Source organism: Ambystoma mexicanum, chromosome 2p (assembly GCF_040938575.1).
Source record: "Ambystoma mexicanum isolate Mex_15411 chromosome 2p, UKY_AmexF1_1, whole genome shotgun sequence".
NCBI classification, from domain to species: Eukaryota; Metazoa; Chordata; class Amphibia; order Caudata; family Ambystomatidae; genus Ambystoma; species Ambystoma mexicanum.
In genome coordinates this window covers 1025793755-1025815975 of record NC_090923.1, presented here as the reverse complement: position 1 = coordinate 1025815975, position 22221 = coordinate 1025793755, and the positions used below count along the sequence as shown (strand labels likewise).

General features: G+C 47.0%; 1 protein-coding gene across 5 annotated transcripts in view; it reads left to right on the top strand.

The window, feature by feature from the left end:
- PACS1 (phosphofurin acidic cluster sorting protein 1) overlaps positions 1-22221 on the top strand; it is a 2791059-nt gene that overhangs the window by 2339752 nt on the left and 429086 nt on the right. For 4 of the 5 annotated variants that reach the window (XM_069644890.1, XM_069644887.1, XM_069644891.1 and 1 more), the window contains one exon: positions 7721-7789. The exons of the other annotated variant lie outside the window; for it this stretch is intronic. In XM_069644890.1, the coding sequence (XP_069500991.1) occupies positions 7721-7789 (69 nt within the window). The remainder of the gene's footprint in view (positions 1-7720; positions 7790-22221) is intronic. 5 annotated transcript variants of the gene reach the window in all.

Sequence of the window (22221 nt, the reverse complement as noted above, 5' to 3'; positions counted from 1 at the left end):
GCCTTCCCTTGCCAGACATCTTTGAGTTCCTGCCTGAGTTCTCTGATTTCAGCTAGGGCTTCAGCTGTATCCCCCTTCTCTCCTTCCAGAGCTGATCCCTTTTCCCTGATTACTCTTTTCCATTGGGTTTCTCTAAGCATTCTGATTCTTTTAGCTGATGCCCCTTGCGCTATTAGTAAACCCCTATCATGGCTTTCGCTGCTTCCCATACCGTTGTGCGTGGGAGTTCCCTGTATCATTCCTTTTAAAGAATTCCTCTTTCTCTTCATTTAGTGATTCTCTAAGGAGTCTATCCCTAAAAAGCGTGTTGTTGCATACCCACCGCCTGTCTGTTTCTGCTAGGGCCCATGTCCAGCTCTATGGTCACCATATCATGGTCCGACCACCCTACCACCTCAATTGATGCACTTTTCATGTGATACTCGAGGTCCCCTTGCAGAAAAGAGTTATCTGTTCGGGAATACGTTTTGTGTGGGGGGGGGAATAGAATGTGTATGTTTTTTGTAGTGGGTGTAGGTAACGGGTGAAGGGCTCTCCAGGTGTCAATCAACAAGTGTTCCGTTATCAGGTTCTGGAAGGACCCTCTGTCTCTGGGGGGGACAGCTCCTTCTCTATAGGATTTCCAATCCAGCTCCGGGTTCATAATCAAGTTGAAATAGCCCCTACAAACCAAAGATCCCATCCTTCCGCTATCTAGAAGTGCAAAAAGATCTCTACAAAATACTAACTGCTGAGCGTTTGGGGCATATGCTGAGCACAGGGTCACTCCTTTGATCTAATGGACCCTTGTACTATGAGAAATCTCCCACCCAGATCTTTCTGCGTTTGAGAGATATGTAGCTCAAGGGAGGAGCAGTACAGGATTCCTACTCCCCGTTTCTTTTCTGGCCCCGACACCCATATAGCACCCCGCAGTTGCCTCCCCTTCGGAGTGAATTCTCTTTGTCTATGAATTTAGTTTCCTGCACAAATAAGATGTACAGGTTAGCTTGTTATGTCAAATGGAGAAGAAATGCTGCTAAATATTGATACCACAGGTGCTTATGTATTGCAAAGGAATCTTTTGAAGGGGTATCAATGCCATGGGTCTTTGCAACATCAAATCCCACTCTAAACATGTATTATATGCCAAATGAACACAGACACACAGCTTGGTTTGATATGACAAAATTAAAGAATTATTATTATTCCACATCAACATTTGGAAACTACAAGCGCAGAGGAGCACAAAACACAACATCTAGATTTTTCTACAAGAAGCAAGAAAAGAAAAATGCACAAATCATTTATCATATTCTGGGTGTTTTGATCTGAAATTTAGACAATGTCGGTAAGTCCCAGTTATAAGTAAAGGTTGGTATAGACTCAAGATAGATAAGACCCAGTGTGAGAGACAAAATTTGTGAGTGATCCCCGTAGTATTTGGATAGAGTGCTCAAAGAAAAGGGGAAAAGAGAAGAGAGTTAAAACAGGTCATTGAGACCTTATTGTATCAGAGCAATTATTTAGAATTCGAACAAAAATCTTTTGATCAGTGCTTGTAACCTTTGAGTTGCACTTCAGACATTTTACAGAGTACAATGTACAAGGTTTTAGTCCAATTGGCCGTCTTCTGGACTGGTGAATAACTTGTAGGAACATTCAATTGCCTAATGTGTAGCTTGAGACCCTCAAATGTTCATTAATGGAATAGCATATCAATGGTAATGCATCAATTCTTGGATAGGTAAATCCTTATTGGGTTCGCCAATGTCCCAGTTGCTTAATGGGAAACCCACATTAGGTCTGCCAACGTGGGCAGGGGAAGCTGCACTAAAAGGCAAGTATGGTGCAAATGCAAAATTGCTAGTTCAATAGCAGTGGTGTCTGAGGAACCACCTATGTCCGCCTTGCACTCACGCATTTCGGTGGTGGATCGGTCAGATTGTACCACCTTCGTCAGGGCATAGGTATGTGACCAGATTTTTTTTTTTTAAACAATGTTTTAGCTTCATCAAGAATGTATTGTTTCTCTTCGTTGGAATCTTCAGACTGCCCTGACAGAGCGCGCACATTTTTTGCTAGTTTGAAAATCCTGCGGTAAAGACCAAGAACCTCTTATCAGGTTGCTGATGTCATCTGTGCTCTGCAGCGTAGGTTACAACGAGAGCGTGCATTCTCTTTAGCAAAGTGTGTTGTCCTCTTCCCAGTGATTGTGGGCTTGTGCTTTTTTGGCATAGCCTAAACTTAAAACAGTGTGTGCCTTATGGCCAGTTGCGTAGGCCTCCGACCTTTCCGCAGTTTGATGTATAAACAAATCTCTTTATAGTTTAACCCCTTACTCTCCCTTTTGCTACCCCAAATGGAACTCCGAAACTCCCCTACCTCTCCCCCTCTCCGTAATAAAAAGAGAAAGAAAGGAAAAAAAGGGCCTCCCTTTAATACTGGAGACGCCCTAGGTTTAAACATAGGGCCACACAATGGGTGTCTCCCCAAGGACCCATTGAACATAAATCTTAAACTAGACAACTGGTAGTAAGCAAGAGTGCATAATGTCTGCATCATTCTATGCCCAGCCAGGGCCCTGGAGGGGGGGAGCCATGCTGCAACGTTCCGGCGGCCAGTTTTTCTTTATCGTCGACTGATCTGAGCACTGTTCTCTCCGCCACTAACAGTGAGTTCCCTCCGGCTCTCCGAGGCCCATTAACATCGAGATTTTCTTGTAACATGTCCGACCCATTCAGGGGGTGTTCAGTCTTTTGAATTTTCTTTTGCCTTTTGATCGGCCCCTTTGCGGCCAGGGTCCGACTGGTCTCCTTTCTGGTTCCGGTGAGGATGGCATTTCCTCTCCCTCACCTGCACCTTCCTTTTCTTTCAGGCCTCGCAACACACTCGTTGCTTCCTCCCCTGAGACCACTCTGTATTCTTTGTCAGTGTGGTCAAACATGAGCGCAAAGGGAAAGCCCATATGTAACTTATGTTATGCTCTCGCAGCCAGGTGGTTATGGGTCGACAGTCTCTTCTAAGCACGAGTGTAGTAGCCGAGATGTCTTGATAGATTTTGACTCTTGAATCTTCAAAATCTATATGCTCTCGTTCACTGGCGTGCTTAACAATTTCCACTTTGTGCCAGTAGCGGTGGCACTTTGCCAAAACTGATCATGGGCCGCCTGGGGGACCACCCGCTCAGTGTGCTTTCGAATTCCAGTTCGGGGTTAGTGGAGAGGGAAGGAGTGCGCCCACCAGCGCTTTAACCCTTCTCTCCAGGCTTGCCAGCGTTTCATTGGGGGTTTCCTTAAGGCCTTAGATTCTTATATTTGCTCTCCTCTCTGTTTTCTAGATCATATACTTTTCCTGCCAGGTCTAGGTTTCTTTGTTCCAGATCTTGGAACCGGTTTTCCGTTTTCATTTAGTTCTGTGATGTCTGTGGACTGCTGATAGTTCTCCAGAGCTTCTACTTAGTCCCCGATCTTATGTGCTCTCTCCTGGAGGGCGTTGACTATTGTAGTCATGCTGTTCCTGAGTGAGCAGATCTCATCTAGCAGGAGGCGCACATCTGCTTTCGCGGAGGTCACTTGGTCACCCACTGGGATGAGGGGGCCCTCCCGGGACTCGGAGGCAGCCATGATTGTGTCCTCCCAAAGAAACACTAATAATCTCTGGGCTGTCGACTGGTCTATCTCGCTCTGCATATGCACTTAGCTATTTCTGTCTCCCCAGAGAAGGCCGCTGCTAATCTGGTGTGGTCACAGAGATGTGTTTCTCTCCTTTTCTTGTGTTCTGCTAGGAGCAGTTGTTCTGATTTATGTAGTGTGTTCTACTTTCCCCTCTCAGGGGTCCACCAACGAGATGAGAGCTGTATCAGAAGGCACATCCCTAAGGGGGGCCCCCTGGTAGCCTGGCCACCCCCCGCTTGCAACTTCCTCTTCGATTTTCTCAGAAAATGAGTGTTAGCACATTTTGGGAATGCTTTGTGCTTTTTCGTAGGAGAGGGGGTGCTTAGCCATCCGTTTTGTTTCTCTAGGATCTTTACTGTACAACAAGGTGTTTGAAACGCATGCCAGTGGGGCTGCCTGCTTTCAATTCGGACTTTGCCTGTGCTAGATAGAGCGCCTTGGAGCTTTGTTCCTCCCAGCTCTTGCTGGAGCGCGACCGCTGTTGTGGGTGCGTCGGCGTATGATGCGTGTCTTCTCTGTGCTGCTTGCCCGCATTCTCGGGGAGGTTGCATCGGTCAGCCCTAGCTCGGGGGGATCCTTCCCTGAGGGGGTGGTACCATGCTTGCGCTCAGCGAGTGCTGGTTGCGTTGTGCTTGCTTTGCTTTGGGAGATGCAACCCGTTGACACTGGAGAGCCGGGGATATATGCTCCCTTAATTGTTTCGTGGTGGGTCAGGGAGATTGTGCACAATGTTGTTGGGCTGCGTTGTGAATGGGGATGGGGAGAGTTTTTCACTGCATCGAGTTGTCACCCCCTTGTCATTAATGTGTGCTGTTACTTTGAAGAAACTACGCCTTTCAGGGACGGGCGGCAAGTGCCTCCCGCCTCTCTCCGCCTCACGAAGGGCTTGTGTGTTGTGTGCTCGGTGAAGTTCCAAATCCCTCAGGGCCTTTTAGCCACCCCTGGGGAGGGCTCACTGTGCTCCTCTGTCAGTGGCTTTATGTGCGGTAGGACTGCGTCGAGTCCTGCATTCACAGTCCTTCCTAGGCTCCCCCATCAGTCTCCACTCGCTCTCCTTACCCGTTACCGCCGGAGAGGGGGTGTTTCCAACACGAGTCTTCCGTGTGGGCGCTGCCAATGTATATTGCAGCACTACGGTGGCCAACAGTTGCACTGAGCTGTCTGTTAAGGCACGGGCTGCTCCTCCCCCACCTTGTCTGGCAGCACTTTCCCCGCTTTGTTGCTGCTGGAGTCGTCACCTCCCCTCTGGAATGAGATGAATCAATTCTTCAGTAGTTCCAGCGTTAGATATTAAGCGCTAGGAGACTGCCCCTGGGTGGTAGCGCTGTGCGGTATAAATAAACATAACATAAATCAGTCTCTCTAACCTTATCCTCCACCATGCACCCCACTCTTCTGTTACTACATCTGTGAGGTGGGGGACACTTGGAAATGCTTTTTCCTCTTGCAACGTTATTCTCTTATTGCATTTTGCGGTGTGTACCTGGGAAGAATCTGTCCTTTGAAGCAGCGTTCCCACTAATGATTGCGTGGTATTTAAAGTGGTGGTATGTTGCTTTACTTCTAAATGTATTTTTTCGTGTAGATTCACCAATGGAATCAGAACGAGATTCAGGGCAGATAACGATACCAGACAAAATTATGTTCTGTTGGGTAAATAGTATAAGGCTCGTCCCCCTCCAACATTGGGGATGTAATGAATGTATCAATCAAGCAATCTCCAAGATTGTGTTTGAAAATTGCCTGCGTATTCGAAATTCAGAAGGCTGTTATCGGTACTGAGTCAAGTATAGATTTATACAATTCACCCAGAAGAGGGGCCTCTTCAAGCTTAGCAACACAATATGTATTCTCTTTGTACTCCTGCGTAGTTACAGGGGTATGGATATGTTGCAAGGGAATCTCTCCGTATCACTATCCGGTGCCTCAATCTGCTAATCTTTTTTTTTCCAAAGCCTGTGACTCAATCGAGAGGTCTATAACTTTGTCCTTGGGCCTGTTAACCCATACTCATTCACCTAATTAGATTACTGTAGGAGATGATCTTTCCACCTGTGTCCCTGTTGCAACAGAGAACCAAAGCCCAGTTTGCTCAAGGGCACACAGCATTGGTGTTATTTTCAGGCCACAGCCACTGTCTCCTCTTCCACCCAGCACCAAAACCTTTCATTTGTCTGCTTTATCTCTTGTGTCTCCATTTGCTCTGTGAATTGTCACTTTGGAAAAAAATAACCTTTTTGAATGAAGAAGCATCAGTGTCTATAGGCGGGCATCCAGCATAATGCAAATACCATGGCTTAGTGAGGACTCATATCATTCTGTGCCAAGTTAGAGCAGATCTCCTGTATGCTTGCACAGAACTGGACTTTTGGTGCTCTCCCATCCAAATAAATCTGGGTTTCTGTGACAGTAACACAGAAAAACTGTAAAATAAAGGAGATCTAACACTAAAAATATAACATTCACAAGCTTAATTGTTAATGGGATGAAAAACATAAATGTTAAATCAGAAAAGTAATTGCCAACGGAAAACACTTAGTGTGAAAGAATAAGCTTCAATGCAGCAATTTAAAAATATAATGATAGAGAAGTACTTTTTTTACTGAAGTTCATAAGCATAAGGACATAAATGAACCTTCATTTGAAGTTTGTGAGAAATAAAATCAGAAAAATAAAGATGGTTTTCCAAATATACAACAAAATATCCTATTCAGGCATATGTTTTGCAGCAGACAGAAACCAATTATTTGAGGGAACAGCATGGATGACGTTATCATTGCATTTTTTAAAAATTATTCCTGAGACTATGTAAAACGTGGAGATCCTGAAGGAGATCAGTATCCCAATCTAAGAGAGAATCCGGTCACGTTATAGTATCACCCATCGCAACACTGTTTGCTTATAACATTCTTGATTTGGAACACCCTTTTTATTTGTACACAAAACACTCATCCTTATAGGCGTAAATGGCAAACTACTCCTGACCACAATAACAAAAGTTGAACACCATCTTTTGCATCACGTGTGTTGTTGGGATGCCACGTGACCTTTTCTAATATTATTTTTGATGTATTCTTCCCACACAGCAGTGATCATTGACTCTCTAACCATTCCCTCATCCAAATGACTTGTAACCTTTTTTGGTTGCAGTTCTGTTTTAAGTGTCTGTGGGGCGGGGGAATTAATGGAAATGAAGTCACATAGCTTGGCCAATTCTATGTATGCATGATGGGCCGTACCCCCATTGCCAGAGGATGTTATGGCAAAGTCTGCAAAGTGCAGCACAGAGCAGCTCAGATGATGGAGTAGTCTGCAGTGCGTGTGTGTAGTAGTAACAACTAAGTGTTAAAGGCCATCCTTGCAGGTAGTTATATGCCCAGATGTCTGGCTCATGGTACCAAGCAAAAGGCTTGGGTGCATAAGGTGAGGCGTGTGTTACATAATTGCAGGTATTGCCCTAAGGGGACCAACTGTAACAAGGCCCATACATTTCATCAAATACTAGACTTTGGCCTTCGGTTTGACCAAAATTAGGGTGAAAGTGAGAACAAGAGATGGATGCAGAGCAACAGACACTCGCCAGCCTTGTGCCCCGTTCACATTCAAATGATGGTACTGTAGGGGTACTGAGCAACAGTACTGGCGGCACCATGGCTTGCCAGTGAATGTAGTCGGCTGAGGACAAAGAAACAGAGGCGAAAGCTAGATGGGGAGAGGCAGGAGTGAGTGGACCGAGTTGATGGCAGCCAGAGTGACAAGTGAAATCCTGCAAGCAATTAGAAATCAAAGCCATATTCTCAATATATTTCCTGGAAGACCTGCCACTGGATTGGCTCTCAGGACTCGTATGCCAGGTGCTAATAATATTTAGGCATGCTAGTACAATGTAAGGGTTGCATAGCTGAGTGTAGTTGGAGTTTTTTTTAGCTCTTTCTTAAGTCTAAGATTTTTTACATTACAGCCATCAAGCAGCGATATTGCATAGATTTCAGTGGCTGGACATGAAAGCATATTGGGGCAATTAATTATTACTGAGATAGAGCTTTTTTTTTCTTCACCGACAGAGCTTCGTCGTCAGGAGGGTCTTGGAAGGCTGCAGAATCCACCAGGGCTTCTTCACACCTTGTCATCAGGTCAGAGTCATCTTTCAAGTCCATTTCTTATTGTATCTGAAGCAAAAACTACACTTGTATCAAGAATTGGGGCAATGGTAAGAGCCCCAAACCCCAATTAAAGTGTTGTAGTTATTCAAACATTGTACTGGCCATCAAATGAGTCATAGGTGCCACATGCAAACTTTTCAGGCTTCTTTCTGGGTAAACCCTTCACATGTGAAGTAAACCTTGATTCAATGGATTGCCTTTCTCCCGCAGATTCCTCATCTAGATAGATATCCATCATCCAGCTCTGCTGCTCGGAAACTTTTCGGCAGGGGGCGTAAGGGACCTCGACTCGGCTGTTGATCTGTCTTGCTCCGTACTCGATGGTCGGCTCCGTAAGTGATGTCAGGCATGGTATATATAGCATGTCGCTACGCCCCATGCTTCAGTTCCTTTTTGCTGCGCGCTTGCACGCTGCATCAAGCACACAACTTTGAATTTTCTCGACATTTTTGTACTAAATTTGTCAATTTTAATCAGAACACCTTGGCGCAATGTCATCTCACCAGGTTTCAGGCTTCAAGCGATACTGCGAGGCCAAAATGTCCATAACCGACCCCCACGACATTTGTCTGTGGTGCCTAGGTGTGAGTCACTGCACGTCAGCCTGCGCATCATGCTCGAAAATGCAGCTGAAATCCCTACGTGAGAGAGCTGGGAAACTGGCTTTGGGCCAACTGTCCAAAAAATCTCCGGCGCAGTCTCTCATCCGGTCTTTTGAGACTGCAGAGCCTACCCCCAACATGGGGAAGGAAAGACATCGGAAAAAGACTAAGAAATGGTCCCATTCCAGGAGCCATTCCTCGTTGTCTTCCTCGCAAAAGAAGCGGCACCACCATCATCAATGCATGTCCAGCTCGTCATCTGTAGGAGGTAAGCCCTCGGCGGGGCCGACCGGGAAAGTTTTAAAAGGTCCATGTTGGAAATGTTTAAGCAAAAAGCTGCTGAAGGTGCGGTTCCCATCCCCAACCAGCAAGCTTTGGCAGCAAAAGCGGCGCTTGGTGCTTCCGGACCCAAGCTAGCCAATCCATCGACTCCATCGATAGCGCCTTCGGGCTCCACGCCGACAAAGGTGCGAAAAAACATGAGAAGGCCGATGCCCTAAACGTCCATCGGTCGTACGAGCTTCTCTGTGTCGAAAGAACCATTGGTGATGATAGCCACATTGACTTTGAAACCCGTTCCTTCGGCAGTAAAACCCTTGGCCTTGACTGTTGGCAATGGTTCCTTCATACTGCTGTCAAGGTCGGGGTTCTTCGACTCCATGCAATCAATATTTGGTGCCGATGACCAAAGGGATGTTCACCCCGTTTATACAGGAGCCGGAGTTGTCGATTTATTCCATAATTAGGCCAAGATGTTAGCATTAGCTCATGGTTTGCAAGATTCTAGTGGCCTGGATACATCCCCAGGCCTTGAATTACAGCAAAGCCAGCCCCACATGTATACTAATGCAAAATTCAGGGCTTTGGTTGACCGAGTTGTAGACACCCTTAGTTTAAAGTCATCTGCCACACCCCTTCAGGGGTACAAACTCACAGATATCCTGGACGAGGGTCCCACAGTTCAGCATAATATGCCATTTAACCCGGCTATTACAGACCCCTTAGCCTCCTTATGGCAGCACCCTTGCACTATTCCCCCCGTAAATGCCACATTTACAGGGAAGTAAAGGGCGGCAAGAGGAAATCTTCTTTCCTAGATGCACACCAGTACCCAGAAGGGCTGGTTGTGCACTCTGCCACAATTTCCACCAGACCTGCGGCATCCACTTCCAATCTTGTTTCGGATACGGAGAGAAAGAAGTCGGACGCATTGGCCAAGAAAGTTTTCACTTCTGGCAGCATGGCTCTCAAGGCCACCAAAATAGCCTGCGGATTCGCAAAGTTTTCCTTCGTCTTGTGGAAAGCTGTAGAGCATGCTGCTGAATACGTCCCTGAGGGTGCAATGCAGGATGGATTTTTACAGCTGGTGGAGGATGGCAAGTAGGTAGCCAAGCAGTCACTGCAAACGGGCCTGGACGTAGCGGACTGTGTTGGCGCTCTTTGGGGTCGGCAGTAGTGATGAGACAGCCCTGCCTGAAAACCTCTGGTTTATGCCCAAATGTTCAGGACAGGTTAATGGGCATGCCTTTTGAGGTAGACATGCTTTTGGGTCAAAAAGCTGACTCCTCTTCATAAAAAATGTAGCATATAAGATTGCTGCTAAATCATCGGGCCTATCTGCACAGCCAGCCAAGCCTGCCTTCAGCTTTACCTCAAGAGGCAGAGGCTATAGGCGTTATGTACCTTTATGGCAAAAAAGCACAGCTCCGGCATGCCAGGCAGGGGCAGGAGCATTTTTCGTGCCCTGCAAGGGGCAAAGGGGCTTCTAGAGGCCAACGAGCAGCGGCGGGGGCGCCTGCCCCCTATAAGCCGCTTTGATTTCCCCTCCTACAATGGACCTGTTGATGGACGATTGGCAGGGCATTGGCTCCACTGGCAGGAGATAAAGTCTGATGCCTGGGCCCTGCAGTTGATTGTCTGCTCTTTTTGAGAAAACCACCGGACAGACCCAACCGCCCCCAATCCAACGAGTACAGGTACTCCAGGAAGAACTGAGAGCCCTGTTATCAAAGGGTGCTGTGGAAGAGGTACCTCCCAAACAGAGAGGATTGGGCTGGTATTCCCGTTATTTCCTAGTGCCCAAACAGGGAGGCGGTCTCCGTCCCATTCTGGACCTCAGCGCTCTAAACAAGTTCCTGAGGATAGACAAATTCAGGATGGTGACGTTGAAAAAAATTCTCCACGCTCTCAAACCTCAGGACTGGCTGGTGTCAATAGACCTGAATGATGCCTATTTCCATATGCCAATACATCTCAAGCACAGGACGTTCCTAAGGTTCCTCTAGGGGACAAATACCATCAGTTCAAGGTGCTTCCCTTTAGGTTGACCTCAGCTCCAAGTTTCTTCAACAAGCTCATGGCGGTAGTTGTGGCTCACATCAGGAGATCCAGAGTCAATGTATTTCCTTACCTGGACGACTGGCTGATCCGGGGACAGTTAGCAGGGCAAGTCTTGTCTCATCTAAAGGACACTTGCCTACTACTGCACAGGCTGGGCTTCTTCCTGAACTTGAAGTCCCATTTGATGCCAGTTCAAAGGCTACAGTTCATCGGAGCAGTCCTAGACACTCCAGTAGGGAAGGCTTTTCCTCCCAAGGAGAAAGTCGGCAACATAGCACAGATGGTGCATTTGTTTCGGAACCACGCTACCTTACCAGTGGCTTCGTTCCTCAGCCTCTTAGGTCTCATGGCCTCTCATATTATTCTAGTGCCAGAGGCTAAACTGCGCATGAGATCCCTTCAGTGGCTCCTGAGGGACCAGTGGTCTCAGGACCTGGGAGCACTCACAGATTCTCTGTGTCCAACCAAGTGGTCCTCGACTGGTGGGACAGGCGCAACAATCTTATGACAGGGGAACCCTTCTGGCCTCCTTGGCCTCAGCCACGAGTGGTCACGGATGTGTCGTGGAAGGGTTGGGGTGCTCACTGCGAGGATTTGCAGGTGAGCGTTCTATGGTCAGCAATAGAAGCCAGGTGGCACATCAACAGGCTGGAGTTGTGAGCCATCAGGTTAGCCCTGAGGTCCTTTGTCCCGTCTCTCAGAGGGAAGCATGTGCTCATTCTAACTTACAACACGGTGGCCATGCGCTACCTGAACTTGGAGGGTGGTGTGCACTCCTGCTCCCTCTGCGCAGAGGTGATAATGCTGTGGTTCTGGTTACTGGAGAACCAAGTCTCGGTCTCAGCAGTTCGTCTGGCGGAGACAGAGAACACTTTGGTGGATGCTCTGAGCAGGCCGAGCACAGTCTCACGCAAGTGGGAGGAGTGCCAGGAAGTCCTAGAGGAGGTCTTCACTCTCTGGCGTACCCAGCAGGGGATCTGTTCGCCACCGAGTCCAACAGGGAGTGCAAACAGTTTTTCTTGAGGGAATTCCCAGGAACAGCATGCTGGCAGACATGTTTCTAGTGGACTGGACCTTCCCTCTCCACTACACCCTCCCCCCCCATGATTCCCATCATTCCTTGGGTTCTCATAAGGTTGAAGAGATTTCGAGCCACCATGATCTTGATCGCTACGGACTGGGTGAGGAGAATGTGGTACTATGATTTCTTTGATCTGACCATCTGTTTTCCTCACTGGTTGCCTCAGCGTCCGGATCTCCTGACCCAGTCGGAAGGTCGAGTGTTCCAACCGACACCAGATTGCCTCAACCTACATGCGTGGCTCTTGAGAGGATGAGGCATGGTCACTGGGACCTCTCTGAGGAGGTGCTTGAGGTGCCTGCACACGTTGCTGGCTGCACACAGACCACCTACAAGATCTCTGTGCGGTGTCCAGTCAACTGGTCGAAAAAAAACTGGTCGACTGCTATTTGGTCGACGCAATTTGGTCGAAAACCAAATGGTCGAATTTTTTTTTTTATTTATATATTTATTTTTCGGGTTTTCGTTTAATATAAAAAGGGGTTTTTAGAGAAAAAAAGGGGGTTGGGGTGACCCCCCCAAAAAAAAAAAAAAGGGTTAAAATAAAAAAATTCGACCATTTGGTTTTCGATCAAATTGGTTCGACCATTTGTCTGGTCGACCAATTTTTTTCGACCAAATGACTGGCAACCCTCTGTGCGCGTGCAGGTCGAGAAGATTTGAGGCATGGAGCAGGGAACGCGAGATTGACCCCATCTCTTTGCCCCACTACTACAGTGATGGAGTTCCTTCTGTCACTTGCCTCAACAGGCCTTCAGATTACCACAGTCAAAGGATATTTGGCAGCCTTGTCTGTGTTCAAAAGGTCCCCGGACCAAGGTTCTTTCTTCACTTATTCCAGTCATGTCCCAATTCCTGAAGGGCCTTCTCAATAGGTTTCTGCCAATTAATCTGGTTTTAACCTACTAGATGGCGGCTCCATTTAAGCCAATGCACTCGTGTTCTTTAAGGCTGTTATCCCTTAAAACAGCCTTGTTGGTTGCAATCATGTCTGCCAGGAGAGTTAGTGAGTTGCAAGCATTTTGCTGTAAACCTCAGTTTCTATGTTTTGTTCGTTAGAAAAGGTCTCTCAAAGTCAGACCTGGGTTCCTTCGTAAGGTAGTTTGAGTTTCATCTGTCTCACTCTATTGATCTACCAGTCTTTTACCCTCCACCACATCCCTCAAAAGAGGGTGAGATGTTCCACCGCCTTGACCACAAAAGAGCATTAAGCTTTTATTTTGCTCGTACATCCGAGTTTCGGATGTCGGACCAGTTATTCGTGGCCCATTCTTTATCTCGAAAAGGTCTTGCTATAACCAAGCAAACCCTGTCACGTTGGATTATTTTGTGTATATCCAAGTGTTATCATTCGGCAGGCAGAGTGCTTCTAACGGGCATCAGGGCACATTCAACCAGAGGGGTTTCAGCTTCTACAGCCCTTCAGAGGGGAGTTCCTGTTAGGGACATATTGTAAAGACTGGAGGGGGGTATCTGTACTCCTGCCCCCTCTATATGGTAGAGTGCAAGCACAGAGCACCCAAGCCAAGATTCTCTATTTGGTAAACGTGGGCGAGTAATCAAGGCTTAAGCTCTCAGGAGGTGATGCAGGCTGGTTCTTAAGCACAGTGTAGTTCCCAAGCCGCCACAAAGGAATGTCCATGCACTGTTAGTGAAAACAGTTCTTTATATAAATAAGGATTTGATTATGTACACATACAATAACACACTTTATGCTCAGGCAATTCTAAACTGATATATACAGTCTCTATGTGATACCACAATTACTTCTTTGATTCCATTAAAACGCATTAACTGCAGACAGTTTTAAATGGCTGACAAATCAATAGCAACAGGTATCAACCATAGATTTTGGAAGGAAAGCAAAGGGTTAAACAATTGGCAGATTACTGGGCCCCTACCACCAGGCACAGTTCTGTGTGAGGATCCCCCCACCTGGGCATTCTGTAAATGCAATTTAACAAGCCCAGTCGATATACGTTTCAATATAGTCTTGGTTCCCTCTAAAAAGGTTCTACTACCCCAATGTACTTGGTTTAGCGGAGTTTGACGCCGGGTCGTCGATGGATCCTTCTTGAGTGAACTCCCTTTAAGGCAGGAGCCACGGATTGTCGAGATCCCTCAAAGAAAAGGTGAACAAAGGTGTCGAGGCAGCAGCTTCGGTCCTGGTGGTGCTTGTCGACGAACGGGGTTAGTTGCCGCAAAGAGTCTATGAAGAACTTTGGCCCAGCAAAGTGTTCTTGGGCAATGGCGGCTTCAGCTGTCCCTGCTTCTGGGCAACACGGCTTTGACGGGCCTCCAGCGGTTACGGCGATCCTCCGAACCCTGGTGGATGGAATGTCCTGGCGCTTCTCTTTGGTTTCCTCAGCGGTCTTCGTCTCTGTTCGAGAGTCTTAAGAAGGCTGACTTCCAGGGACTTGGTGAAGGTTAGCTGGTGCACGATCGTCCCTCGTAGCTCGGGAAGAGGTCTCCTAGCCAGGTCCTCTCTTGGATCAGTTACTTGGAGGCACAGCAGCTTTCAGATTGCATCGAAGGTAACAGCAGTCAACCTTCTACTTCAAGCTCGGCTTTGAGAATAAGCATCAAGTTTCGACTTCAGCTTCAGTGAGAGGTCCCCAGATATACTGTTTTGTCTCTCATTCACTCTGCTGGGTCACATTCGGGCAACCAATCGTTCAGAAGGGCATTCATGCAGGCAGGCAGCCAATCAGGCTCACAGTGCATTCAGGTCATTCTTCTCCCTCCAGACACTCACAACAAGGAATGTGGATTGGGACAAACACCCAGCCATTCAGCACTCCAAACTACATTCATACTAGTTTCGGGCAGGGCTGTCTCAGTCATTGTATCAAACACCAGAAAATAGATACCCATAACATGAAATGCGTATTCGTCACACACTCCATTCACCCAGGTCCCACCCCACGGGCGTACCCACAACATAGTCATTGGGAATGCGCAAGCCAGTCTGGCCTGGACTTCCCCAGAATACCATCTATGAAACTTCCACCCAACAGTCAGTCTGGGGAAGGGACAGAGTCAGAGCTTCCCGGGACTTCGGGAAATCAAGGTAACTGGCAATAGAAAGCAAGAGGCCACAGGGGCCATCTTGTCTCCTATCAGGAATCAACTGATTCCAGTGGCATGGCCTGGCTATCCCAAAATGGAGTATGCTCAGAGCACCTGTCAAATTCAGCATGGAGCTGCCACCAGCTTATACCCTGCTCTGTGGGCCACACACAGGTGTACATGGGTGCCATACGGGTATCCCAATGGTCTGTACACCAAACCAAAAAGAGGAAGAGCTGCACTGCCAGGAGTCCCACATGGACTCCTGTGCAGAAAATAACACAGAACACACATGATAAAAGGATTACAGGACAAGGGCAAGGAGGCCCGTCCCTCCAATGCATTTCCAGCATCACACATATGCCAGGCAGCCACTTTGTCATCTTTGCTTACAATCACCAAGCATTATGCCTTGGATGTTGCACGGGGATCAGATGCATGGTTTTGTAGGGCAGTACTGCAGAATCTACTTGTTTGACACTTCATGACCTCCTTCATTATTCTAACTGCTTGGGCAGTCTATCAAGATGAGGAATCTGCTGGAGAAAGGCAGTCTATTGAAGGAGAAATTACTTACCATAATGATCTTTCTATGGATTCTTCTCCCATAGATTCCTCATTGACCCTCTCGTCCATCCCCGCTCAGAAAGTCCTTGTGGCTTGACATGTCTGTCCAAACGAGAAGACATCTGATGATGGCTCTTAGATGACTGCTTCTGTCTGGTCAGACTCTTTGTTTAAAAAAAAAAAAAATCTCTAATTGTGTGGGATCACCCTGTTGGGATCTATCCTCTGGAGTTCTTTCCAGGTTGATTAGCCTCCTCCCGTTGGTTTTCCTCTAGAGCTTTCAGTCACGTGAGGGAAAAGGGGAGGAACTGAAGCATGGGGCGTAGTGACTTGTTATATATACGACGCCTGAGGTCACTTCTGGAGCTGACGATCGAGCACCGAGCAAGACGGATCGATGGCCGAGTAGAGGTCCAGTACGCCCCCTGTCGAAAAAAAAAAATCCCGAGCAGCAGCGCTTGATGGTGGTTATCTATTAACATGAGGATTCTGTGGGAGAAGAATCCATAGAAAGATTATTACTCTAAGTAATTTCTCCATCTAAACACCCATTCACAAACTTTTCTGCAGCACAGGAACTGTGAGGCTGTTGGAGGAATGGCGATATATGGCCACATTCATACAAAATGCACTCTCACATAGGAACAATGTCTGGTGATTGATGCTCCATCAAGGTACAGCGGGAACAGACTGCATTCACTGAAGTGAATAGAAAGAACCTCTCCAATAGTTGGTGCCCCCTTACAGAGGGAAAACAAGACTGTTATGATACATTGACCTTGAAGGCCTTGGGTTCCTGCAGTGGTCACATATGTTACTTGCTTTGTTAAAGTGTTTTAGAATTAGGACTCAGCAGGGAAAGGTGACCAATAACCAGTGTGGGAAAAGACAAAAGATTCAGGATCCTCACCATAAAGCTGCGTTATTGCACTTTGTCTCACAGTAGCTCTTAATATTAATATAGTTCTAAATGGTATCTGAAAGAGGCTTTATAACCCATACAAAAACATCTACTGCTTCCCCTCATATAGAAATAACAGCTTATATGTTGAAGATGCTCTTGACTGTTGTGCCACCAACTCTAAAATCACCAGCATGGTCATTCTCTTTAGTTGTTTCTCTGTGCGCTGGTATGAAACAATGGGTATGAAACGATGCCTTAAACATGAAATTCTGATGGCCTATTTCTTTCTTTTCATTGGCAAAGACTATGTATTCTCACCTTTTGTCACCAATAGGACTCCGTTTGTTTTTCCACACCACACATAGTTTCTGTTTAGGTCGTCAAATCCTATTTATTGCTATAAATGGAGGATAGTTGGAAATGGGACCCAAAGAAATACTTGCATCTTCTTCTGGTATCTTCACTGTCAAGATATCCTTTCTCCACTGCCATTCGAGATTGATCTATTTTAAAAAAAATATGCTGGTTTGAGTGACCCGCTCTGCACCATTATGACTCGGGATGTGCACATCTTTTCGTATTCCATGCCTCAAATGCCAAAGTTCATGTTAGGAGACATCAGCATCTATTTTCTACACCTCCTTCTTTGGTGTCCTTCATACATTTAGGATGCATACCCCTCTAGCCATAATCACCATGCCCCACACATCAGAAATATAATCCCATTTGGCTTCCATTAAAATTGGTCATAAAGGCCCAGGCTGTCCCTCGCTCCTCTGGTTGCACCTGGGATCACTGATGTAGTCTCTTGAAATTCTCCTGGTCAGAGGTAGCAAATCTCCCATGCTCAGCCAACTTGCACAATCAATGTATCAGATGCTCCCTCCCAGGCAGGAAGACATCTATGCCATTTTGTGTTCCACTTGTTCGATCTGCCAAAACAGTGTAGCCTTCCTGCCTTGGGACATTATTCGAATTCCCGAATGCAGAGCTGCTGTCATGATGCCTGCCCCCGGAAGACCAGACCAGGCCCAGCAGCCCCGGAAGCAGGCATCATGCCACTTGGAGCATGCCCAAAAGCCCCAGTTAGGCGCTGTTTGGGTACAGTCCTGGCGCCTATGGCGCCAGGCTCATAAAGATAGTCAGTCCTGGCGCCATGGGCGCCAGGCTCATTATTGATAATTTACCTGAAGCAGACCATGCTGCATACTCACCTGAGGAAGACCATGCTGCATGAAGACTCAAGCCAAATGAGGCTTAGGAGGGACTATTTTACTGAAGGGACTATTTTGTTACTTGGGCGGGGCTGTGGAAGAATACTTACCTGGAACTTCTTCCAAGGCTATTTAAACCACGCCCGGACAGCCACACGTGGTTCGCGTTATTCTGCTTGCTGCAGCGTAACGCTCACCGTGTTTTCAGCAACTCCAGTCTTCAGCCACGCCCGCTTCAGTCCTGGGACTCCTGAAACAAGAAGACAAGAAGGATAAAGGTTAGAACAGGAGTTTTAACTTTAATCCTTACCTGAATCCTGATCCATTTCGCCATGGAACTGAAAGACAGAAGTCTTTGAAGCATCGCTTCGCATTCCTACGGCGCCGCGCTGAACTCACCTGCTGGCGGTACTTCATCATTCCATCACGCTCTCTCCATCTCGCCCTCCGACACCTAAGGAGACAAAGACAGCAAGGTGAGCAAGGGGACTCTAAGGCTATACAAGCTACCCCCAAGGACTTACCTGATTTACCACGGGAAGTACTCATCTCGGGTCGTCGCAGTCAACTCTGGTTTTTCGCCCTACCCCGGCCCCTAAGGGGAGAAAGCAAAGACAATACCAGTTACCCCCCACAAAACTTACCTGATTTACCACGGGGGTCTCACTTCATCTCGGGTCGGCACAGTCAACTCTGCTTCATCGCCGTACCCCGGCCCCTAAGGGGAAAACCACAATAGACTTACCTGAATCTTACCGAGTGCCATTTGGAAATCTTCGAGTGGATTAATCGGCAACCTGCAAGGAATCGGACAGAGTGAAGAGCAGACATTTGAACTCTTATGAACAATTGGACTTTAGAGTCAATACTGGAACTCACCAATTCCTCTACGCCAGTGAAGTAACTGGTCATCAACGCGCCCCTGCGGTCGACGCAGGATGGAGAGCTCATCCTTCCAAACCATCAGGTGAGACTAAGGAGGGGACATCAAGAGTGATCTGTGGGAAGACAACGGGAGTGGGGAAGGTGGGTTGACACTCAATTCCACGGGTGGTTAATTCCTCTTCTCCTTTGCAGAAGAATATTCTTGCGAGCCAGACAAACTAGGCTGAGCGGGCCAGTCCAGTCAGTCATCTCGGCGCTACACGTCACGCTGGTGGAAATAACAGCGGCCCAGTTCCGGTCGACGCCCCCGTGGGAACCAGGTGAGCGTAACAGCTGCACCCGAACCCTGAAGCATTGTCTACCATAAATCCCTGCCTGATTCTACTTGCAAGATCTACATCTTATTTTTGGAGAGCGTCAGTCCACCAGCTGGTACTGATATGCAATCTTTATTTAGAAACAAAGCAATATCATAGCATATTCCCAGGTTTATTCCTATTCGCAAATCACTTAATTGGTTGAAATAGTAGACCGCTATCATAAACAAATAAGCATCACCAACAATCTGATACAGTATTATGTTTATAGGACTAAGCAGTGTTTTGTAAGTGAAAAAGCATCACTAATGATTAGTGTGCATTTAAATCTATCCAAGGGCTTGCTGGTGACCTTGCAAAAACGTCTCTATGGAAATTTACTGGGCAGCAACCTAAGCTACTCGGAGCACCGTCTACAGGATGCCAACTTGAAATTTTAAGCATTATTTAACAAAACATTTATTTTAAATTGGTCATTTCAATTCCTAACTTTGAGTAGGCTATCCGACCTCAGCACTTGCCATTGGCGATTGATAGTTTGTCCCTTACATGTAAGAAATTGTGCAGTATGCATGTGGAGATATGGTATTCTGATCATATGCTGAGCCTCTCCATGCACTGTGCACACACTTCCCTTGTTAAGCCCACTCTAGGTAGGCAAGTAAGGAGACAGACTTCAGCCTGGCTGCTTGTCATGCATCAATAGAGGACATTCTCTTCTTTTGAAATATTTCCTGTATGGTGTTGGATGCCTAACAGCTGCCGGACTGGGACATGTGACATTCTCTGAAAGCATTTAAGAGATGGCCAGTTGCAGAGGACTGTGAGGCAGGGCTGGTGATTCACCATCCTGAACATGCTGCACTGCTACCGAATAACCAGAGGCATTTTGAATTGATTGCATCTTCCCACAGATTCCACGTCTTAGATATTCTATCAGCAATGTCATCTGGCACCAGCACCATATTCACCAGCAGGGGGCAGGAATGTACCTCTGCGTCAAACTTCTTACAGTCCACCCATCTACTCTGAAGTGACAGTAATCGGCCTACATGGAGGTGCCGTGTTTGTCAACGCAATCAGTCCTTTTTTCTGCATGATCTGCATGCTACAACGAAATGCACTTTCTCATTAAAGAATTTCAAACTGCGTCAGTATTCTGGGTTCAGCTAAAACTTCTGGCTTCAAACAGTGCATGGACTGTACATTGCTTGTGGGTATACCATGATGTTGTGGACTGCGATTTCTGTCAGGAAATGAACTCAAAGGACCTTTGTGAATGGCCGGCAAAGGTGACCTTATGCCAACCTTAATCGAAGACACTGAAAAGAAACTCCTCAGGAAGTTGTTGTTTAGAAGAGGGGAGGTCCACCTATGCCTAAGAAGGATCCCCTATCTGATCAGGAGCTCAAAAAATACATAAAAACAACAAAATAGGTCCCATTCCAGCAGTCTCATCTTCCCATAAGAAGAAAAAGTAGCACTGTTCACGGAGGAAGAGGAAGATTCCTCACACTCTTCTGTTAAGAAGATAATCTGCCTTACTGCTTTATCCATGGTGTAGCAATGGGAGGCCTTTAGACAACAGATGCTTCAAACTTGTATGATTGGCTCAGTGCCAAGAAGCAAATATCTACTGTGTCTGCAAAGGCCGCCAGAGAGGTTCCTCAGAAGCTGGCCCCTTTATGCTTGAAATCTCGACCCGTTGTCAAAATTGAAATTTCTTCGAAGCCCTTTAGCACCGAAGACCAGTGACAAAGGAATTTCACTGGATTGCGTTCTCCTGCATATTCCTCCTCTGATAGTTATCCTTCCAGAGTCAGCTGCTCTGAAAGAGTTTCGACAGGGGGCGCAGTAGGACACGAAATAGAGTCCTCTTGACCTGAACGTGCCGCTCCTCGACTTTGGGCGTGACATTGGCTTTATATATATATTACATCGCTGCGCCCCCGTACCTCACTTCATTTTTTCTGCTTCTTCAGCATGATGTTTTTCAGAACGATTCTCTTCAGTGAGACATTTTTTTCGATCTTCGAGATATCGGCTCATAAGGTTCAAGCGTTGTCACAACTGCGGCTCGAAGATGTCCGATCACGGACCTGCATGGTATCTGTGTGTAGTATCTGGTGAACGAGCATGATGTTGAGCAGCGCGGTTCCTGTCCACAAATTAATTCGAAGTCTATTAGGGAGCATTCAGCAAAGATGGCACTTGGGCGACCTCCTTCTAAATCCCTGGCACGTTCGACTGTCGTGTCATGGCACCGAAGGCCCCACGCCTGAGAAGGAGGACATGCACCATAAGAAGGCTAAGAAACGTTTGCACGCACGCAGCGGTTTGTGCCATTCGTCATCCTCATCCACCCATAAAAAGAAGAGATGCCAACGGCGCATACATAACTTGGAGTAGTCAGAGGAGCGGGATAAGTGCTGCCGGACTCCATGTGCCTGAGGGAAGAGTCGGAGGCATTTAAGGAGCAAATTCTCCAGCTTTTCGAAAAGGCTGCGGTCGGTTTGACTCCAGTATCGATGCCACAGGCAGGTCAGGCACCAATTGCGCCCAGTGGCTCTGCAGCCAGTGATCGCGTCGGGTCATACGCCCTAGACATCCGCAAAGTCAACATCAATGCCAGCAGTCAAGCGTTCTTTTGTCCCCGAGTCATAATTGGAATAATTGGAGTTCTTCGACTCCATGAGATTGATTTACGATGATGAAGGGGACCCGGTCTCTTTTGTCATTGAGCCAATGAGCGGGTATCATGTCCAGGGTACCTCTTAGGGTGGTGCACAGAGTGGGGAGGTGCTTTTCTGGTTTAAAATGGTGATTTTGAGTTATTCCTTCATAGTTGGTTATGCCTTAACAGGTTTTCATGCAGAGTCAGGGGAGTTTCCCAAGCCAGGATGGTGGAGGGACTGCTGATTGGCTGAGTTTGCAACCTGGCCAGTCAGTCAACATTTTAAACTGCTTTTCATCAATTACTGTCAAGCTTGAAGGTCCAGTTTCTTTTGCCTCCAGAGGATTTTAGGCCTGGCCAGAAGAACGAGTTCAGACCCAGGAACAGATTGCAGGTGTTGCGTGGGACAGTGAAGAGATACGGTGTGTGCGCCCCATGCTTGCTAAACAAGGTGTTTTCTAATTAAAACCGACTCCGTTCTGGTCGAGAGTAATTTTCACTAGACTTTCAATTGTTTGTAAATATTATTGTAATTGGAAATCCTTGTTTTGAAGAGCTGACAGTTCCTCGTGGACTTTCTAGATTGAAATAGACAATCGCCAAGTGCGTAGTCGATTCATAGCATTTTACAAGTGCGCATGCCCCCAGGGAGAAACTGATATTGAAAACCGGCTGCTTATGCACATGTCTTAAAAGAAAGTGGGCCTCATTACGACCCAGGCGGTCCGGAAATAACGGTGGCGGTAAAC